General features: G+C 40.1%; 1 protein-coding gene across 5 annotated transcripts in view; it reads left to right on the top strand.

Moving 5' to 3' along the window:
- Nucleotides 1-597: 597 nt before the first annotated feature.
- Nucleotides 598-18,398, top strand: part of MCM9 (minichromosome maintenance 9 homologous recombination repair factor) — a 99,713-nt gene continuing 81,912 nt past the window's right edge. For all 5 annotated transcript variants that reach the window (XM_072965787.1, XM_006205702.4, XM_072965790.1 and 2 more), the window contains exons 1-6: nucleotides 598-942; nucleotides 3,312-3,630; nucleotides 7,392-7,708; nucleotides 8,847-8,928; nucleotides 14,053-14,253; nucleotides 17,882-18,007. In XM_072965787.1, the coding sequence (XP_072821888.1) occupies nucleotides 3,327-3,630; nucleotides 7,392-7,708; nucleotides 8,847-8,928; nucleotides 14,053-14,253; nucleotides 17,882-18,007 (1,030 nt within the window). In that variant the 5' untranslated portion in view covers nucleotides 598-942; nucleotides 3,312-3,326. The remainder of the gene's footprint in view (nucleotides 943-3,311; nucleotides 3,631-7,391; nucleotides 7,709-8,846; nucleotides 8,929-14,052; nucleotides 14,254-17,881; nucleotides 18,008-18,398) is intronic.

Here is an 18,398-nt window from a genome sequence, read left to right as displayed (position 1 = left end):
GAGCCCAAACAACTTTGAAAGAGGACAAAACTGGAGGCCAAACACTACCTAATTTCAAGACTCATTATAGAGTCACAGTAACCACGACAATGTGGTACTTTTTATAAAGATAGACAAATAGGTATGGGAAGAGAATCCTAAGTCTTAGACCCACACAAACAAGGATAACTGATGTGTCTGACACAGGTGCAAAGGCTATTCAGTGGGAAAAGAGTAACTCTTTTAACAAACGGTGGTAGATATCTAAAAGCCAAAAAATTACCTAAGATCCATACTTCAAAGCATATCCTAAAGTCAGTTCAAAATGATCATAGACCTAAACGTAAAAACTTCATTCTGAAACTTCCAGAAGAAAACATAGGAGAAAACCCTTTGCGGCTTTAGGTTTGGTAGAGTTCTTAAGACTAAAAGCCAGGCGGGTGCAACCCCTGAGCCACCACACAGCCGGGCTCTTCCCACTTCACCGAGCGGCTGCCCGGCCCGGCCCCGCCTCGCCCCACTCCCTGCCCCGCCCGGGATCCTCCTCGCACCTCCCATCCAGCCTCGCACCTCCCATCCAGCCCCACCCCGCCCCGCCTCTCTCGTCCTGCGGCGTCTGGCTGGGCGCGCGAGCCAGCTCGCTTCTCCACCCGGAAGAGCACCTGAGGCTCCGAGTTGAGGCGGTGCGCGGCCCGGCGTCCGTCGGGAGCGCGGGCCGGGCCGGGCCGAGCCGGCCGCGTGGCGCCTACTTCTCCCCAGCGCGAAGCAAGCTCGCCAGAGCCTGCGCGCCCTCGCGGCCGACGGCGCCTCGAGCGGCCCCGCGCACGCGCCCCGCCCCGCCCCCACCCGGGGCCTCCTCCCGCCTCGCCGCCGCGCTACTCCGCTGCCCGGCCCGAGCTCTCCGCGCCCCTCGGCCTCAGGAGCAGCGCGCCCCTGGTGACTTCTGACACCACGCGTCCTCCAGTAAGTGACAGCCGCTGCCTCGTTTCACCATTATTTATTTCTTTCTCCCGCAATGCGTCCCAAGTCTCGCCCACACCTGGGTAGTTTCAAAACTATTCAACTCGGCGACTGGTCCGGCGCCGGAGCTGCCCGCGGCGGAGTCTGGGGAATGTCAGAGACCCGCCGGTTGCCGTAGGGCACGGGCTGCGGCCGGAGTCGCAAGGGTGGAAAGCAGTCCTCCAGGCACGACTTGGCTCCACATTTGCCGAGCGCCCGCGGCGAGTTGGGCGGGGAGCTGACGGGGGCAGGCGGGCGGGCGGGGCGTGTCTTAGGGCTCTGGAGGGCGTGGCTCCCGGAGGGGCGGGGCGGCGGTTTGCGGGCGGGAATTCCCACTGACCCAGCTTCAAGTTGGCGCTTGTGCGGCCTCTGGTTTTTCTTGTTGGAGGGTCACTTTAGTTAGGAGAATAAAGTAACACAACTTGACTTTATTTATTTTGTCCTCAAATATTCAGTAAGAAAAAGGGGAAAGGACTTGAAAGTTGTAAAACATTGCCACCAGCCTGTATCTGGGTGGGCACGTTTATAGGGTTAGCAAACTGCTTAGAAACATTTGATTGGTCAATTGGGCCCAGATATTGAAAGTAAATGCTATTTTTTTTAAAAGATGCTCTTTCAAAAAGACCAGGCGAAGTTTAATCTGATCTTAATTTGAACCATAAATTCTGCAGCTGCCCTCTGCCTGCCGTATGTGGAGCTGACTTTTAAATTGCTTTCCAAATTTAATACGCTTTTATAGAATTTTAGATTGTCTTAGAGCCACTTCTCGCAGTCCAGATTGTTTTTATTAGCGAAGGCCACTTCGTGAAAATACTGTATGATTTAGTTGCTCCTTCTCAAGAGCTTTTTCTGCTTTACATTTAGCTGAATTTATATTAACTAACCCAGACAAAACACTTATCAGTGTAAGTGGTCACAGTTTATTTTCACGAGTTCTCTTGGATATGCGTATTCTTGTCTCTTAATCTCACATTGGCATCCTGTAGGTGTCAGGATTCTTGACCTAACTGCTGTATACCCACCTTACTCCTTTCACACCTTCTAGTAGGTTCCCAGAGAAGGCAAAATATTGCTAATAGCACGTGTAACGCATGTTTAGGATGCTAAATGACATGTTAATGTCATAACAATGTCTGTAACAATCTTTCTATTTGTAGAGTCTAGTACAGTGTGTTGGTTGAATGCAATAAATCAAAGGACACATCCTCCAGTGCTCTGTTTCCAAACCAAGCAAGAGTTTCTTAGATGATCACTTTGGACAGTTTATTTGTAACTGTCTTGCCACATCTCAGATTGTCACCCATTTAAATTTAATTCTTCTCTCCTTTGTGCTCCCATTTGTATTGCATTTTTACCACTGTTAGAGCACTGTTTCATTTGATCTGTTCCTTGGCTCTCTTGAGGACATAGAGAACCTTTTATTGTGCTTTTTTCATTTCCCAAAACAGTGCCTTGTACATGGTAGATACCTGAACCTATCCATGAAAACATAATGGAGATAGACTCTTTTAATCTGTAGATACGAATTTTTAAATATATATTGCCAGCCATGTAATATCCTGTATTTACTTTCAATCTTGGTGATTTATCACTTAGAGACCAATTTCCTTTCCTCAGTTTAATTATCTAGTTTCTTTGTATTCTTGACAACTGTTTTTTCTGAAGCCAGTAGGTTTCCTAGGTAAGGAAGAGAAAATAAGAACAAATTCACCTCAAAATGTAAATTTCTAAAACCAGTCTGTTAACTAAGTCATAATGGCTACCCATCTGAGCAGTAGTGTGTGTTCCATTTATGTAGCAGAGTATAGATGAATGTTTGTGTGTGTGTGTGTGTGTGTGTAACTAGGTTGAGGGGACAGAGAAAGAAAGAGAGAGAAAGGTATGTTCTTTATGTGAATAAAACCTAGAGCCAGGATACTTGCAAAGAACTCTACCAGGAATAACTTAAACCAGAAGACTGGCATTTAAGATTTTATACTTGAGAGCAAATGCGTGTATGGAATGTGATTAAAGAAAAGGCAAGGGCCTGTTTCATAATATAGGGTTAATGAGGAGGTTTTGGGAAAAGATATGGAAAAGGAGGCATCGGACCATTTTGGATTTGGATAAGCAGAACAAACATAATTCTTTAACTTAGAATTAACTTCACTCAAAAAATAAATTCACTCAGTGACTGACAAATAATTCAGATCTAATAAAGGTTTGAATTCAGATGATAATTTGAGATTAGAGTATGAGCCAAAGTCAGAATGATTTACAACCAATCTTTTGTGTAAACTAGTGTATAAGTCTAGAAAATTAAAGGTCTAATGCAGTACTTTCTCTTTTTTTAGTTACTTGGATCCGAGATGAATAGTGATCAAGTTACACTGGTCGGTCAAGTGTTTGAGTCCTATGTTTCAGAATACCATAAGCACGATATTCTTCTCATCTTGAGGGAAAGAGATGAAGATGCTCATTACCCAGTTGTGGTTAATGCCATGACCCTTTTTGAGACCAACATGGAGATTGGGGAATATTTCAACGCCTTCCCGAATGAAGTACTAACTGTTTTTGATAACGCACTGCGAAGATCAGCCTTGACGATTCTCCAGTCCCTTTCTCAGTCTGAGAGTGTCTCCATGAAGCAGAATCTTCATGCCAGGATATCAGGTATCACTTAAGGATTTTTACTGCCATGTTATTCTTTGAGAAGATGTTGAAAAATCCCAACATATATTGAATCCAAGCACTAAGAAATAATTGATGTTTATACTTCAAAATATTATGCATTGTGTAGTTGGTCACTTTTGGAGCAGAATAATGATTTTATACTGTTTTCTCTGGATATTTTGGAAGGCTATGGGACTAGCCATGCCAACTGAGGAGAGGGCGAAAGTGTGGAGACACAGTGTATTTGTATCAAGGTATACACATACGTATATGTGTAAAAAATTATAATTCAGTTTTCTGAGTTTTTGTGACTACTGACAGTAATAGAATTGATAATACAAAGAATTGGAAAAATGGTATATACTACTCAGTGATCTTCAAAACTGTTTTAGGAAATTCTTTATATATATGTTTTACTGAAGTATAGTCAGTTTACAATGTTGTGTCAATTTCTGGTGTACAGCATAATGCTTCAGTCATACATGAGCAAACATATATTTTTTTTCATATTCTTTTCACCATAGGTTACTACAAGATATTTTTTAAATTCGTTATTTTTGTATATCAAGTTTAACATTGTGCAGGCCACCTATTAGGCGCTCAGTAACTTTCTGTTGAATGAACGACAGCTGAAGCATCCTAACATTAAAGAAACTGCTGTGGAGCAGTCCGCAATTTGTGATGTCAAAGCTGTGTCCTTGAATTACTGCAATCTGTGGTTAAGTTGGAGAACACATACCACTTTGTTTGAAAATAAATATTTACTTTATACATTTCAGAAAGGTAGGGATTTATGATCAACAAAAAAACAATGGCCATGATTCCAAAAAGGTTAGGAGTCACTATAGTAGAACTCCTTGGAGACAAATTAAATTTCCAAAAAATGCCAGCCCCTTGATTTGACTGAAAAAAATAGTATCTGCAATTGCACTTACTATTCCAGTAAATTTATTCCAAAATTATGATGATTATTAATCTTTATGCATCAGACACTAGATAATCTCTTGCTGGGATCAAGAAAACTTTCTCTTCTGATAATGTTGCAAAAGGATTGTTAAAAGGGGCTTTAGTTAATTTTGAAATGGTATTTAGTGAATAATTTTAGTCTGTCCTTATATTTAGACACTCTTCCATGCTTGGTTTAAATAATAAAATTCTGTCTGCATAAATCACTGTATTAGTTTCAGGTGAATTTAGCTTATTTCTTCATTCTTCTCTGAGAAAGTGAATTGTGAATTATGTTACTACCATAGTAACATTCATTCTACAAACATAACCTATGAAGGCATTTGCTAGACCTTTGGGAAACCAAAAAGAGTATCGTATAGTCCCTCATCTAAAGGAGTTCAAGGCTATAGAGGAGACAGCAGTATAATCAAATATTTACCAAATGGTGTATGTATGCCCACAGATACATGCATATGTGCATATGAAAGGAGCTTAATGGCAACTTTTACTTATGTGATGCATGCCTCACTCAAGGTATGTGCAAGATATGTATTAGCTCACCTAGCAGGGAGTGAATTGTCCTAGGGCATCCACCCAGGTTTCAGGGGATGGGTGTGTCCCAAGCAGAATGAACCGAGGTGGAAATAGTCTGAGCTTAGTTGTATTGCACTTCCATCTTGGACTCCAGGCAAGGCATTCAATTATTAAAACTCAGGATGCCTCTGTGGTTCAGTCTCTTTAGGAACAGACATTTTCTGGTTTGTTTTTCCAGGATATGCATTGCTCTCTGTCTTCTGGGACTTTTATTGGTCTAAGATTTACTTGCTGTTCCCAGTGGTTTTGATGAAAGGTGTTCAGATCCACAGTTAGCATCAGAGTAAGTGAAGAAGGAAAAAAATAGCCCTCATGCGTTATTTAAAGTAGTGGTTCTCAAACATTAAGGGGCATCAGAATCACCTGTAGCGCCTGTTAAAATGCTGATTGCTGGGCCCCAACCCCAGAGTTTCTCATTGAGGAGGTCTGGCCTGGGGCCCAAGAATTTGCATTTCTCAAAGCTCTGAGGTGGATGCGCTTTCCAGGGACTGCACGCGGGAAACCCCTGACCTGAAGTAATTGATCTAGATATATCTCTATTTTAGACATGTCTCTATTTTAAAAATGTACTTGTTCTTTTACAAGTGAATGAGTCAGAATGATAATGGTTTTTGTGTTTCAGCGATAATAGCGGCTTAGTGCCTGATGTCCCCCTGCGGCTTCACTAGGAGAGCACACTTAGTACCGTGTGTAGTCAGACAAAGATTAGAATAAATTGACAGTTCTCTCAAAACACTACCCCTTAGCCTTCTTTAGTACTGAGATTTTGATTTATGGGGTCAGTTTTGTTTACCATTATGTTGCTTTGTATCTCTATATTATAAATGTACTCAAAATTATAGTATGAAAGAAAAGAATGTGAAGATCTAAAAATGTACTCATCTCTACTGACCTTTTCTTAAAATGATTCGGCTACTTTACATAATGAACCACTTAATGGTAATGATAGCCATGTTTTAGACTCATTTGCTCAATTCTAAAAATCAAAAATTATTCTAACAGGTACCCATATACATGATTCAATTCAGTAAGATAAGAACATTAAGGGTGGGTTATTGCCCTGTATTGTAAAAATATAGAAGATAATTAAAAGCTAATTTTCTTAGAAACACAGCTTGTAATTTGTTACGTAGTTTTTTCTTTAGAGGTGCTACGACTGGGTTTAGACACAGGTCCCTTGCTGGGGGTGGGCAGCAGGGAATTCACTCAACTTGGCCATACTTCAGGAGGAACACAAGAGGGCTGGTGAGCATATGGGGGACCCTTTGGCTGAGCCCTGATGCCCTCTACCTCCCTGCCTTCTTCCTGATGTGTAGTCTCTCTCTCCAGCACATTTTATGCTAATTGAAATAGGACCAGTATTGCATAGACTTGCCATGACCCAGCGTGCACAGGCCTTAGTCATTATTTGCAAGAAAGGAAGGCATCTCTGGACCCAAGGAGTATGCTTTTTTTTAATCTTCCGACAGAAGGTTCCTCCAGATATAAAAGACATCTTTCATGCAGTGGTGCATTCATTTGACCATTTTGCTTAACTGTTCCGTCTGTGTATGTGTGGGGGTTCTAGTCTGGATTTAGGAAACTTTTCTTGCAGAAAGTAAACTTCTTCCTGGGTAAGTGAACTGGGGAGAGTTCCCCAGACAAAGTACAGTGCCTACGGAAAGCTACAGAGGTAAGAAGCCCCATATACACAGAAAAATTCATGCATTTTTGCCTGAACGGGGACACTGGGGGCCAGATGTGGTAAAGGCAAGGCTGGAGAGAGAGGGAAAGCCCATCCCCCCCTTCTCTTTCATTCACTAATTTCCCCCTTATCTAAAAGCTCTTAATAAAGCACTGCTTTTACTCAGAGTCATCAGTTGATTTTATGTGTGGCATGTGGCAATATATTCTTCATTGAATGTGGTTACAAGTTTATACAATTTACATCCGACTGAGATATCCCTCTTACGAGAATCAGTTTTTTTTTAATCCAGGTTATTATATCTTCTAGATGCTTTTAAAGAGAGTCCATTGATAATTGTTATTTGAAATAATTCTTTTCTATTAGTTGAGTTGATCTGAATTTTTTCTTAAATAAAACAAAAAGGTTTTTTTTTTTGTTTCTGAAATTACACTTTCTCCCTCAGGAAATATGAGAAAAATTCATTACGTGGAGTCACATACCAAGGTATATGTTGATGTGTTTTTTTCTGTGTGCTTTTTTTTTTCCCCATCAGGATTACCTGTTTGTCCTGAGCTGGTAAGGGAGCACATCCCTAAAACCAAGGATGTGGGACACTTCTTATCTGTCACTGGGACAGTGATTCGAACGAGTCTGGTGAAGATCCTGGAGTTTGAGCGAGACTACATGTGTAACAAATGCAAGCATGTATTTGTGGTCAAGGCTGATTTTGAGCAGTATTATACCTTCTGCCAGCCATCCTCATGTCCCAGCTTGGAGAGCTGCAATTCTTCAAAATTCACTTGCCTCTCAGGCTTGTCTTCATCTCCAACTAGGTGTAGAGATTACCAGGAAATTAAAATTCAGGAACAGGTAAATGATCAAATAAGAAAAATAACAAATTTGAAGAAGTGTTTTTCAGCTAAGTGGAAATCACCAGGACTAGGGAACACATAGTGGATTATCAACGGAACTTGTCTCATCACTTGGTAGATCAAGTGTGAAACCGTTGCATATATATCAGAATATAGAATTTAGGGACCATAAAATAATCATCTTTTTATAGCAAACATTGGCAAGAGGGTTGTGAAATGACTTAATTACTTTAGATTAAGTGAATATTTAAGAAATTCAAAGAAGTTGTACTTAACTGATAGGAGAAGATTAAGTGGGTGTAATTGGTTGTTAAACGTTGGAGTGGGCAGGATTTGGAGTTTAGATTTAATTTATTTACCCTGCCAAATGAGTTATGCATAAGCTCTCTTTAACATGTGAAAGTGAGCTTGATTTGCCTTTACTTGCAGCTTATACACAAAAGCTTATTCAGTGTCAAGAACACAGACCCCTTCTGTCTTTCCACACCATTCTTAAAACATGGCTTCTATTCTTATGGGTGTCTGTGGTCCAGGATGGTGGTTACAACTCTGTCACATCTGTTTTCCAAAGAACAGGAAACTTACAGGAAACATGTCACTTAACCCAAGTCTCCATTTAAACAGTCTCCCTCAAATTCTCTTGCATCAGGTCTGCTTGTGTCTCACAGGACTTGGTCGGATGACCACACCTAGCTGTAAAGGAGCCTGGGAGAGTCTACTTACTGGGCATATGTCCATGTGGAATAAAATCAGGGTTCTATTACTAAGGAATAATCAAAGGAACTGAGTGATTTGTCCCGGGTCTTATGACTAGAGATGAGGAAAGAACTGCCTCTCTTTTCTAGTTAGGTAACTTTGTTATTGTATTCAGTAGTTGGAGCATATGTCTATTTTGACCATCAACATGGTAGGTTATATTTGGAGATATTTTCCATATTGGTGATTTTAGTTTACTCTAGTTTTGGTGAATTCTTAAACTAATAGTAGGCACAATTTTCAAGAAAATTTCATAAGTCCCCATCATAATTAAACTGTATGTTAATAACAGAAATAGAGTAATTTCAAGAAGTGCTAGGCTTCTGAATACTTAGTATGTATTTAAGCATACTAAGTATCTGCTTTCTTTTCCTTGCTAGGTTCAAAGACTATCTGTTGGAAGTATCCCACGATCTATGAAGGTTATCCTGGAAGATGATTTAGTAGACAGTTGCAAATCTGGTAAGAATTAACTTTTGTTAACTTATATATCAGTTCCTAAGGTATTGATTAGGAAAAGCCACTTTTTTAATTTTCCCAAGGTCACTGGCAAGTGAATGTGGAGTATTGATTGCTCACTTTGAGAATAGAGACGGGCATGAGTTGGGGGGTGAAAGCAGGAAAGAAGCTGGACTGGAGGTTAGCAGTCTAGTCCAACCGCTTGTTTTACTGATGAAGAACCTGATTTTCCCAAGGTCACTTGGAGAAGTAAGTGGCAGAACTGGAACATGAACTCAGATCCACTGACTTTTAGTCTGGGACTCAATTCAGTGCACCATAGCTTAACAGAGGCAACATTAAAAAAAAAAAAAAGCAGTGGATTTAGTGGGCAATTATACATATAAAATGCAGCAGAGGATGTGACTCTGTCAAATGCTGTTGTACTCAAATTGGTGTTCTTCTCTGCTCTGTGCTGGTGACACCAATACAGGAGCCACATGATTTTGGTCTCCTGAGCTCTGAGAGTCTTCAGTCTTCCATTGGCCAGTTGCCTGAGTGGAGAGGGAATGCAAAACCAAACTGAAAGAAGAACTGTGGGTATTTAGCCTAGAGAGGCCTCAGGAAGGACATGACAGCCAACGTTGATTAGTTGGAAAATGGTGATACAGATAGGAATTCTAATTACAGAAGCTACTGTTTGATTTCAGTGGGCTGAAGCTGCAGGAAGACCGATTTTGACTCAATATCTAACAAAGGTGTTTAACATGGGCTTTGGGTGATGGTGAGTTTCTGTTCTCAGACAGCCAACTAGAGGATGAACAGCAGTTTGTTAGCAATTGAGGCCTCATGATGGTCGTTGATCTGGGTGATCTACAGTGTTCCAGGCAAATCAGAGTCTCTCCGAGCCTCGGAGCTGTGCTGGAAACCTGAGGGCTTCAGAAGCTTGGTTGTTGTAGTCTCGCTTTGATTTAGGCTCTGATCTTCAGGCCAGTCAGACAGTGCCTAAGCTCTCCTTTGTCCCTCTCAGCTCATCTTGACCCCTCTTACTCTCCTCACCAGGGATCTTGGGAAGAAGTCAAACTTAAAAGTATTTATGGCCCGATTCTAAAGATTGGAAATTTCCTACACTGAATTAAAACTCGCTATTTTGACAAAGAAAATGGTAGGGAAAGGTTTTATTTGGAAAAGTAAGATATTAGGAGTTTTTGTGTGTCAGCAGTGTGGCTCAAGAGGGTAAATAGTATTCTCCCTCCTGTAGTACCCGTAGTTAAATATCATAAGAGATATTCTTAATAAAGTTTGGTATGTTTTTAAGTGGATGTGTTATTGACTGAGAGAATGAAGCGTGCTTTCTTCAGTTGGTAGGTGGTAGGGCTATAAGACTCACATGGCACTGGTCGCCTTAAGGTGAAGATCTTGGACAGAAGCAGACTGCCTTCTAAGTGATAATCTAAAACTTTTTTTCTACCCAAAGCACTTGATGTCCTCTGTATGCCAACTCTATCCTTATCCATCCTTCTTCTCCCTCCTTCTCCCTCACTGTCTTACTAACGAACCTGACAGGCCCTAAAGGCTCTAGTGTAGAGCTTTAAAGTCTTTTGGCTTCAGAGACTTTCAGTCTCAAAAGAGGTTTTCCTCAGAGCTACAGAGCTTTCGCCAGCGTCTCTGAGGCTGTATCTCCAGCCCAGGAAAAGGCAGGTGGAAACATGTTCACTTAGAGCCGGTGCCTTCTGCTCACGTTCCCAGGCCTTAACCAAACCTTTGTTTGTGAGGAGGACATGAGAGCTTGTCCCTTCTGTTTCCTCCTCTTATTCCAAAGAACTTAAAAATTGTTGCTTTTACTCTTTGCCTAGCAATTTCCATTGGCCATTTAACATTTAATTTAAATTGAAGGTAGGTCAGAAGGTAGAAATCATTATTATCATTGCCTTTCAGTTCACCACCTCAACATTTCCTGCTTTAAATATTTCCCATCCTCACTGAAAAACCCTTAATCTCTATTAAAAACAAATAGCACCAATGTGTCCCCCGGGAAGTAACAGGTATGTCTGACCTTTTATTTCATATTCCAGTTCTCCCCTACTGGAGAAATTGAAAATGCTTGATTTTTCTGAATTCCATCATTTCTTTTTTCTTAATCCTAGGCCTCTCCAAATGCCTCGTTTAAAAAAATATTTACTGATTTGATAGTTCATTAAAATGATGAGGCAAAGGCTTTATGGAAAGAAAGAGTTCGGCGTCCAGAGTTAATTCTTTTTCAAAAGATTCTCCCCTTCCACCCAAGAATCACCACCCCTTAGCTTGAAATTTATATCAAATATATTAACAAGTTTGTAGTTGTCTAAACAGTATTCTAAGTGAATAACAGCTTTGATATGGACTGCCTGCTGAATGGACAAGGCTGTGTCATAGTACCTTGCTCATATAAGACACTAGATTTTAACCAAAATCTGTAATACCTGGATCAGCAAAGCAATGCTTGTATGAGCTTGGCTGGAACATGAAAATATCCTTTGATTGAGACTAACATATTTTCATGTGGTTCACCTAATCTGAATTCTTTCTGCACTGAAAAAAAAATCTTAAGTTATTTTTCTTTCACATGTCACTAACAATAAAGAATGTATAGAAGCAGTCTGTCAATAGCTACTTTTTCCTTTATCCGTTGCTCTGAAGTTCTGTGAGAATCAGAAGACATAAATGGCATAATTCTTGCCTTTTAGGGGTTTACAGTCTAGTTTGGAACCCCGATCTGATGTTGCAGAGTAATAAAGTTGGAGGTTGTGTACTGATAACTGTCAGTGCAGCAGGAGATCAGAGATGGGTCTGACTGGGGGGGCGCCTGCAGTGGTAAATATGCCGCAGAAGATAGAGGGGCACAAAGAGATTGGATTGTACAAAAGTAAGAATTTTAGCTTCCTGAAAATAGCATTGTTTAAATGACATTTACTATGGAAAAATGCAAAAGTTTCAAATGAGTGTCTATTGCCTCACATGTATACCTCTGATGTTCTGATGATCATATGAATCTGTCAAACAATAAATATTTGAGTAAATGAAAACCTGTGTATATTAAAGGGTTTTTAATGGTATTAGTTGCTCTATAAACATAAGGTAGGTTTAGTATAAAAATAGCTAATATTTAAGGGGCACTTATTCTAGATATTGCATTAAGTACTTTATATACATTATCTGACCTAATTCTCACTAAGCTCTGTGATGTAAGTATAATTATTTGCATTTTGTAGGTCAAGAAATAAGCTCAGCTTATTAGGTAGCTTGCCCATTGTCACATAGCCAGTGAGTTGTGGAGCTAGGATTTAAATCCAGATCTGAGCTCTCGGCCATTCTTGAGTAGTCTGCGTTTTCCACATTATCACTGCTTGCTGAAGTCAGATTATTACTAATCGTGCAATATCTGAAAGCTAAGTTTCTCATTTGACTAATACAGGAACAACCTATATATAACCCACTAAAATGACCACAGTAGAGAACTGTCCCAAGTGCTCATATAAAGTTGCTCTGGTCATTTTCATCTAAAAAAAATGGTGCTAGACAGTAGAGTAAATGACCACTATTCCTGATTTATATTTGAAAACCATCCAAGCAGTTGTTTAGGAAGGATCTTGAAAACATTTGTGAAGAATCTATTTAATGTGTTTGTCATCATTTACTATGAAGTTGCATTTGGCTAGAAATATGCCTTCTATTCTGTGAATTGGTACCACCAGTTTCATGCATCTATAAAACACTTTTCTTCAGGGAATCAAAAGTCCTGCAGATTACACGTTACACATTGAAGTTGAGAGAGGGAAAGGCATTTGACATCGACAAACATCATGTATTTGACACATGCTTGGAAATGAAGACTTGCCTGTTAGTTCAGAGGCAGTGTCTGTTGTGCAAACTGTGAATACAGGATTGGATCTAAGGTTTGTTCAACATCCTGTGTTTGAAAAGATTGAAATCTTGGGGACTAGGATTATGTCTTTTCTTTCTTTGGCCCCCTTTTCTCCAGTTCCAGAATATTGAACACCAAGCATTCACCTATGCTTGTTCATTAATGCTGAGAATTGTATGTAGCAATAAAAACAGATGTCAGTGCTTGGAGAATGTGCCTATAAATTATCCAAGACCTCTTAGGAAAATCTGTGACAGTTTAATATTCTACCCATCCATCAGGATTGGGAAAGTTTCCTTAGGTGTGAAGGAACCATCAAGAAGGAACAAGCAGGGTTGTATCTTGTGCTTTGATAGCTTATGCAAAGGAGCTCTGAAGTAGAACAGGTATTCATTCATTTCTTAGTGTACTCATCCGTTTGTACATTAAAAAAAAAAGGCAGTGAGTAAAATGTTCACAAAGTAGTTAAGTAAAAGTGAATATAAAAGAAACTAAAACTGGTATCATAGTATCCCTCATTACTAGATTGTGTCCTTTCCTGACACCAGAGTGACCCCTGACCAGCATGGGTTTGAACTGTGTGGGCCCACTTACGCACGGATTTTTTTTCAATAGGAGATACTGTAGTACTACACGATCCATGGTTGGGTGAATCTGCGGATGCTGAACCGCAGATTCAGAGGACCAACTGTGGGTCCTGAGCATTCGTGGATTTTGGTATCCTCGGTAGGTTCTGGAACCAATGTCCTGCAGGTACTGAGGGACTCACTGTAGTTTAAACTTCTGGCTACAATTCCCACCTCTTTAACTGTGAACTACATGGCTAGAGATTCTGAGAGGATGAACATTTCAGCCAATATAATCACAATGAATAAATCATCCATTAAACTGTTTTCCCAGCCAAAGGCTATAACTTGGTGTGATTATCATGTGGCAGATTAAGAAAAATTAAAATGGTGGAGTTAGCTTTTAGCTGTGCAAATACAAGTCCCTGTAGAAAGAAAGAAAGGAAAGAAGGAAGGAAGGAAGGAAGGAAAGAAGGAATGGAAGGAAGGAAGGAAGAAAGAAAGAAAAAGAAAGGGAGAAAGGAAAGAAAGAGAGAAAGAAAGAAACTCTGCTGTTCTTTTGCCCCAAATGGTTTCTGGATGAATGTGCCCCACTATAAACCCTGATCCTTTGTTGTGTGAGTTTGTGCCCGAGCAGGCAGGATACTACTGCTGGACTGACTTGGTGCTTTTTCTCAGGTGATGACCTCACTATTTATGGGGTCGTGATGCAACGGTGGAAGCCCTTTCAGCAAGATGTGCGCTGTGAAGTGGAGATAGTCCTGAAAGCCAATTATGTCCAAGTAAATAATGAGCAGTCTGCAGGGATCAACATGGATGAGGAGGTCCGAAAGGAATTTGAAGATTTTTGGGAATACTATAAAAGTGATCCCTTTGCAGGTTTGTAATTAAGGATATGGTATTTGTGATTTACATGCTGCATATCGGTGCCTGTGTTCCAAGGGAGTAGCATTAGTCAGTTCTTCTAGCTCTAGTCTCCTTTTGAAGAACTTTTCTGGCATAATCTTTTCTATTTAGAGATCTTTCTGGATAATTTCAAGAGATTTTCCATTTCTAACTATTATTCTAACATCTCTTATATTGCCAAAATAGTTTCAGAGTTTTCTACCACCTTTACCAATTAAATAAATAGTTTTTCCTTAAATAAGCAAAGCACATCCTATTATGAAACCCCATCCTATTAAAGCCATATTTCTTTTCTGATGTATCTAGTACAGTTAAGACAGCTTCACACTGTTTGAGCCGAAGATTTAAAAATATGAAATAAGTAGGAAAGAGATGATAAGAGAGATACAGAAAATAAGCTTTATAATCACAGCAAAATTTTTGACACTAAGATATAATTACACAGATTAAAACATTACAGCCTTTGGGTTTGTAGAGTATTTTTTATTTAAAAATCCCAACTGCATAAAACACCAATTAAATCTTCAAATGTCTCTTTTCATTGTTCCTTGGAGGCATCTCAGAAAAATATACGGAAGCCAGTAATAGGCTATTTCTGATAAACTTCACCTCAAATCTAATACATGGAGATTACTTCATTAAATCACATGCTGAACTGGACAGGTATCATTTCACAAAAAAAGGCTTTCATTTGCCTAAATACAGGAGTTTACTTTTATTTTGTGGGATTTTTGTTGTTGTTGTTTATGTGTGTAACACGTATGTAGCGGTTATCGATCATGCTTTCATCTGATCCGTACAGAAAGAACCCAAGGGCCTTACATTGTGGCTTTATTAGGCAAGCCTTTTAAGAGTCATATATATTTTCAAATACATTTTTTTGCTTAGAACTGTTTCTTAGGATCAAATCCTCACAAAAATCAGTGACTTTTCCTTGGACATCACCATTCCTTATTGACTCCAGTGCCCCCGCTACACCCAACCCTGCACCAGTGAAGGAAGGAAAGGCATCATACAGTGCTCCAGCCAGACCATCAGAAGTGCTGTGTGCTGGCAATTAAAGAGTCTGTCTTGTTTTGATTAGAAGGCTATAGCTGTACAACTCATTTACTGGACGAAAGGAAGAAATAAATGTAATAACCTGTGAGAAATGTTAAGTAGGAAGACAGGGAGAAAATGAGGCAACATTTTTCTTTTTAGTATGAGCAGATTCTGCTTTATTAGTTAAGTACCCATTATCAGCCCACTGTATTTTACCATTTCAGTGTGTGTGTGTGTGTGTCAGGGGAGAGGGTGGAGATAGAGAGCTGTATCCAAAAGGGTGTCTTCATTATGCTAGTCTAAAGCCAGAGATGACGTCACTGCTTAGCTCTGGGAGGTTGGCCTGTTTCATTAAGATCTGATACTGTGAGTATTGACAAGGAGCTAAAGATTTTCTTATCTATACTGACCTCAAGAATCCCCTGATCCTGGTGCTTAAATGCTGGATAGAAACTTAAAACATAGGGGTTGGGGTCTGCTGGGCCATCTGAACCCACCCTGGGGTGACTCACTCTACTGTTGCTCTAAGAAATTCTCTTCTGGAGGTAACTGAGGGCTGTGCCACAAGAGTGGATTGCACGGGCATACCATTAACACAGTCTAGGATCAGAAATTTGGGAGGGAGGGAGGGATGAGGAAGCATTCACCCTAATGCATTCTCTTCATGATACAGTCATGGGAGCTTCTATTGCCATGACCCAGGGAGCTGAGTTTTCAACTTTTAGATAACAAATTTAGGGAATGGACCTTCCCCTTTGTTTTTATCTGGTATCTCACATGTGACTTCAGAGCATACTGTTTTATGTTGACTACAGGGTGAAGAAATCTTGAGATGAGCAATAAGCACAAGTAATACAGGCAATATAATAGTTAACAGTCAAGTAGCTCCTGTGGTGTGCCAGGTACTGCTGTGTGTGCTGTGCACTTAGGAACTCCTTAGGTCCTTAACAGTTCTGTGTGATACCATTATTATCTCCATTTCACACATAAAGAAATGGAGGCAGAGAGGGTAGGAAACTTGCCCAAGGTCACACAGCTCGTTAGTACCACCCTAGGGTCTGACACCAGAGCCTGAGCTCTTTACCAAGGGATGTGCTTCCTGTCAGCACATTAGTCACTGAATCTACCTTTACCCAGAAAGTTGGCTAAGTTTTGACTTGCATGTCTCGCAGGTCAGTTTGCTACTCGCTACATGCTTAGTGAGGCTGTTCCTTCTTTCTGTGTGTGTGTAGTCTCTAGATTATGGTCAGAATTTACCTACCTACTGTCAGGTCTTCGTAAATGCTTAGAGCTCAGAACTTTCATCTCTTCCCGTTGGGCTTTCTACCACAGGAAAGGGCAGGATTCCCTCCAGCAGTTACTTTCCTCCAGGATTCACTAATTCTTCTTTTCGGTTCCTTTTTTACTGAAGTATTTTCTTTCTTCCCTGTTTCTGCTATCCCAGGTCACAGCACTATAGCTCAGTTGCCACTGAGTCAACTGTGATTCATTACAAAAAGTAGCTTTTGTGTATAGGGCCATAAATTGTGGAGGAAGGCCCTTTCCTTTACCTTGATGGAAAAGCTTCTGGAACTGGAGTCATCGGCTAAAGGAGTTCTTGTACTGCTTTTCCTCCTCAAAAGTGCTATCACTGAAACATCAGTAAAAACGCAGAATTAAATATAAAAGTCCTCAAACATGCAGATCAGTTACCAGCATGCGGACATTCATTTCTGGTAACATGAATGTAGACATAAAGATTACCATCACAGTAGTGACTTCCATGTAAGACCGACTCAGGAAAGGCTTGTTAGAATCTCCTAAGTTTATGACCCTCTGTTGGTTGATTAGGCCAATGACAGAATGAAATCCCTACTTTATTCATGGATGGCATGGGCAGATTCTCAGATTTGCTGTTTGACATTTCTGAATAAAGAACCTAAAATAATGATAATCTGTTATTTAAAGCATGTGATCAGAATCCAAGACCTCCAGCTTGGATTACTAGAGTTGTCATTTATAATCTTCTAAATACCTCGACCTGCTGATACTTCAGAAGTTACCAAACTGCTCAGAGCCAGTGCTGAACTGGCTTGCAGGACAGGTTAATTTTACTTCTCTTAAACCTCTGGAGAAGCTCCACGAGCTAAGTCCTGTACTTAAAGGTTACTGTTTCTACAGTCTGACTCATTGTTTCTGAGATGGAACACCTTCCTTTTATTTAGGCAGTGGAGAATTTTACTGGAATTATTGCACAGGAAGTACAGCTAGTTTATTTCTAAGGGATAATGTTGGCCTGCTGAAAGAGAAAAGAGATTTCTTTCTGTCCCTTGTAAAGTATGCTAACTTTATAGAAACTTAAGCAAGTAGACCCAGGAATAAAGACTTTTCATCTCATGGCATTAATAAGAAAAGGACTTTTAGGACCAAAATAAAGTTATTCACTCATTTCAGTCACTTGGAAATGGTTCCCTTGATCATTTTAGATGTAGTGTTTACAGGAAGATAGGATAGAAAGGGAAATTTCAGTTAGGATTTCTTGAAAATTATTGGTAACTTCTGATCTTTCTGCCTTGTCTAGGAAGGAATGAAATATTGGCCAGTTTGTGCCCCCAAGTTTTTGGAATGTACCTGGTAAAGCTTGCTGTGGCCATGGTGCTGGCTGGTGGGATTCAAAGGACTGATGTTACAGGAACACGGGTCAGAGGTTAGTACCCATTTAAAAACTTTGAGAAGTACTAAGACATAAAAGAAGAGAAGCTAGAATTTTTCTTTCCTGAATAAAAATTGCTTGTTGAGCTTTATTTTCCACATACAATCTTTTAATGCTGACAGTTGTCTCACTAATACTTGGTCCAGGATCAGGAACTACTTTGTAGAATTCTAGTCTTTCCGAAGACTTTTTCAATGAATATATATTTTTGCTCCAGCCTGTAAGGGTGCCACAAAATAAAATCCTTGTTTCTTTTACTGTCTGTGTTTTTCATTGGATCCCCAGTCTCTCTCCAAAAGGAAAGAAAAGAAATAGTACTTTTTAATGTCTCCAAGCCAGTGTCTCTCCATCTGTGACTGTCAGTGTGTTTTTCTCAGACTGCTGC

This window comes from Vicugna pacos, chromosome 8 (genome assembly GCF_048564905.1).
Source record: "Vicugna pacos chromosome 8, VicPac4, whole genome shotgun sequence".
Taxonomy (NCBI): domain Eukaryota; kingdom Metazoa; phylum Chordata; class Mammalia; order Artiodactyla; family Camelidae; genus Vicugna; species Vicugna pacos.
This window is presented reverse-complemented; position numbering and strand designations above follow the sequence as displayed.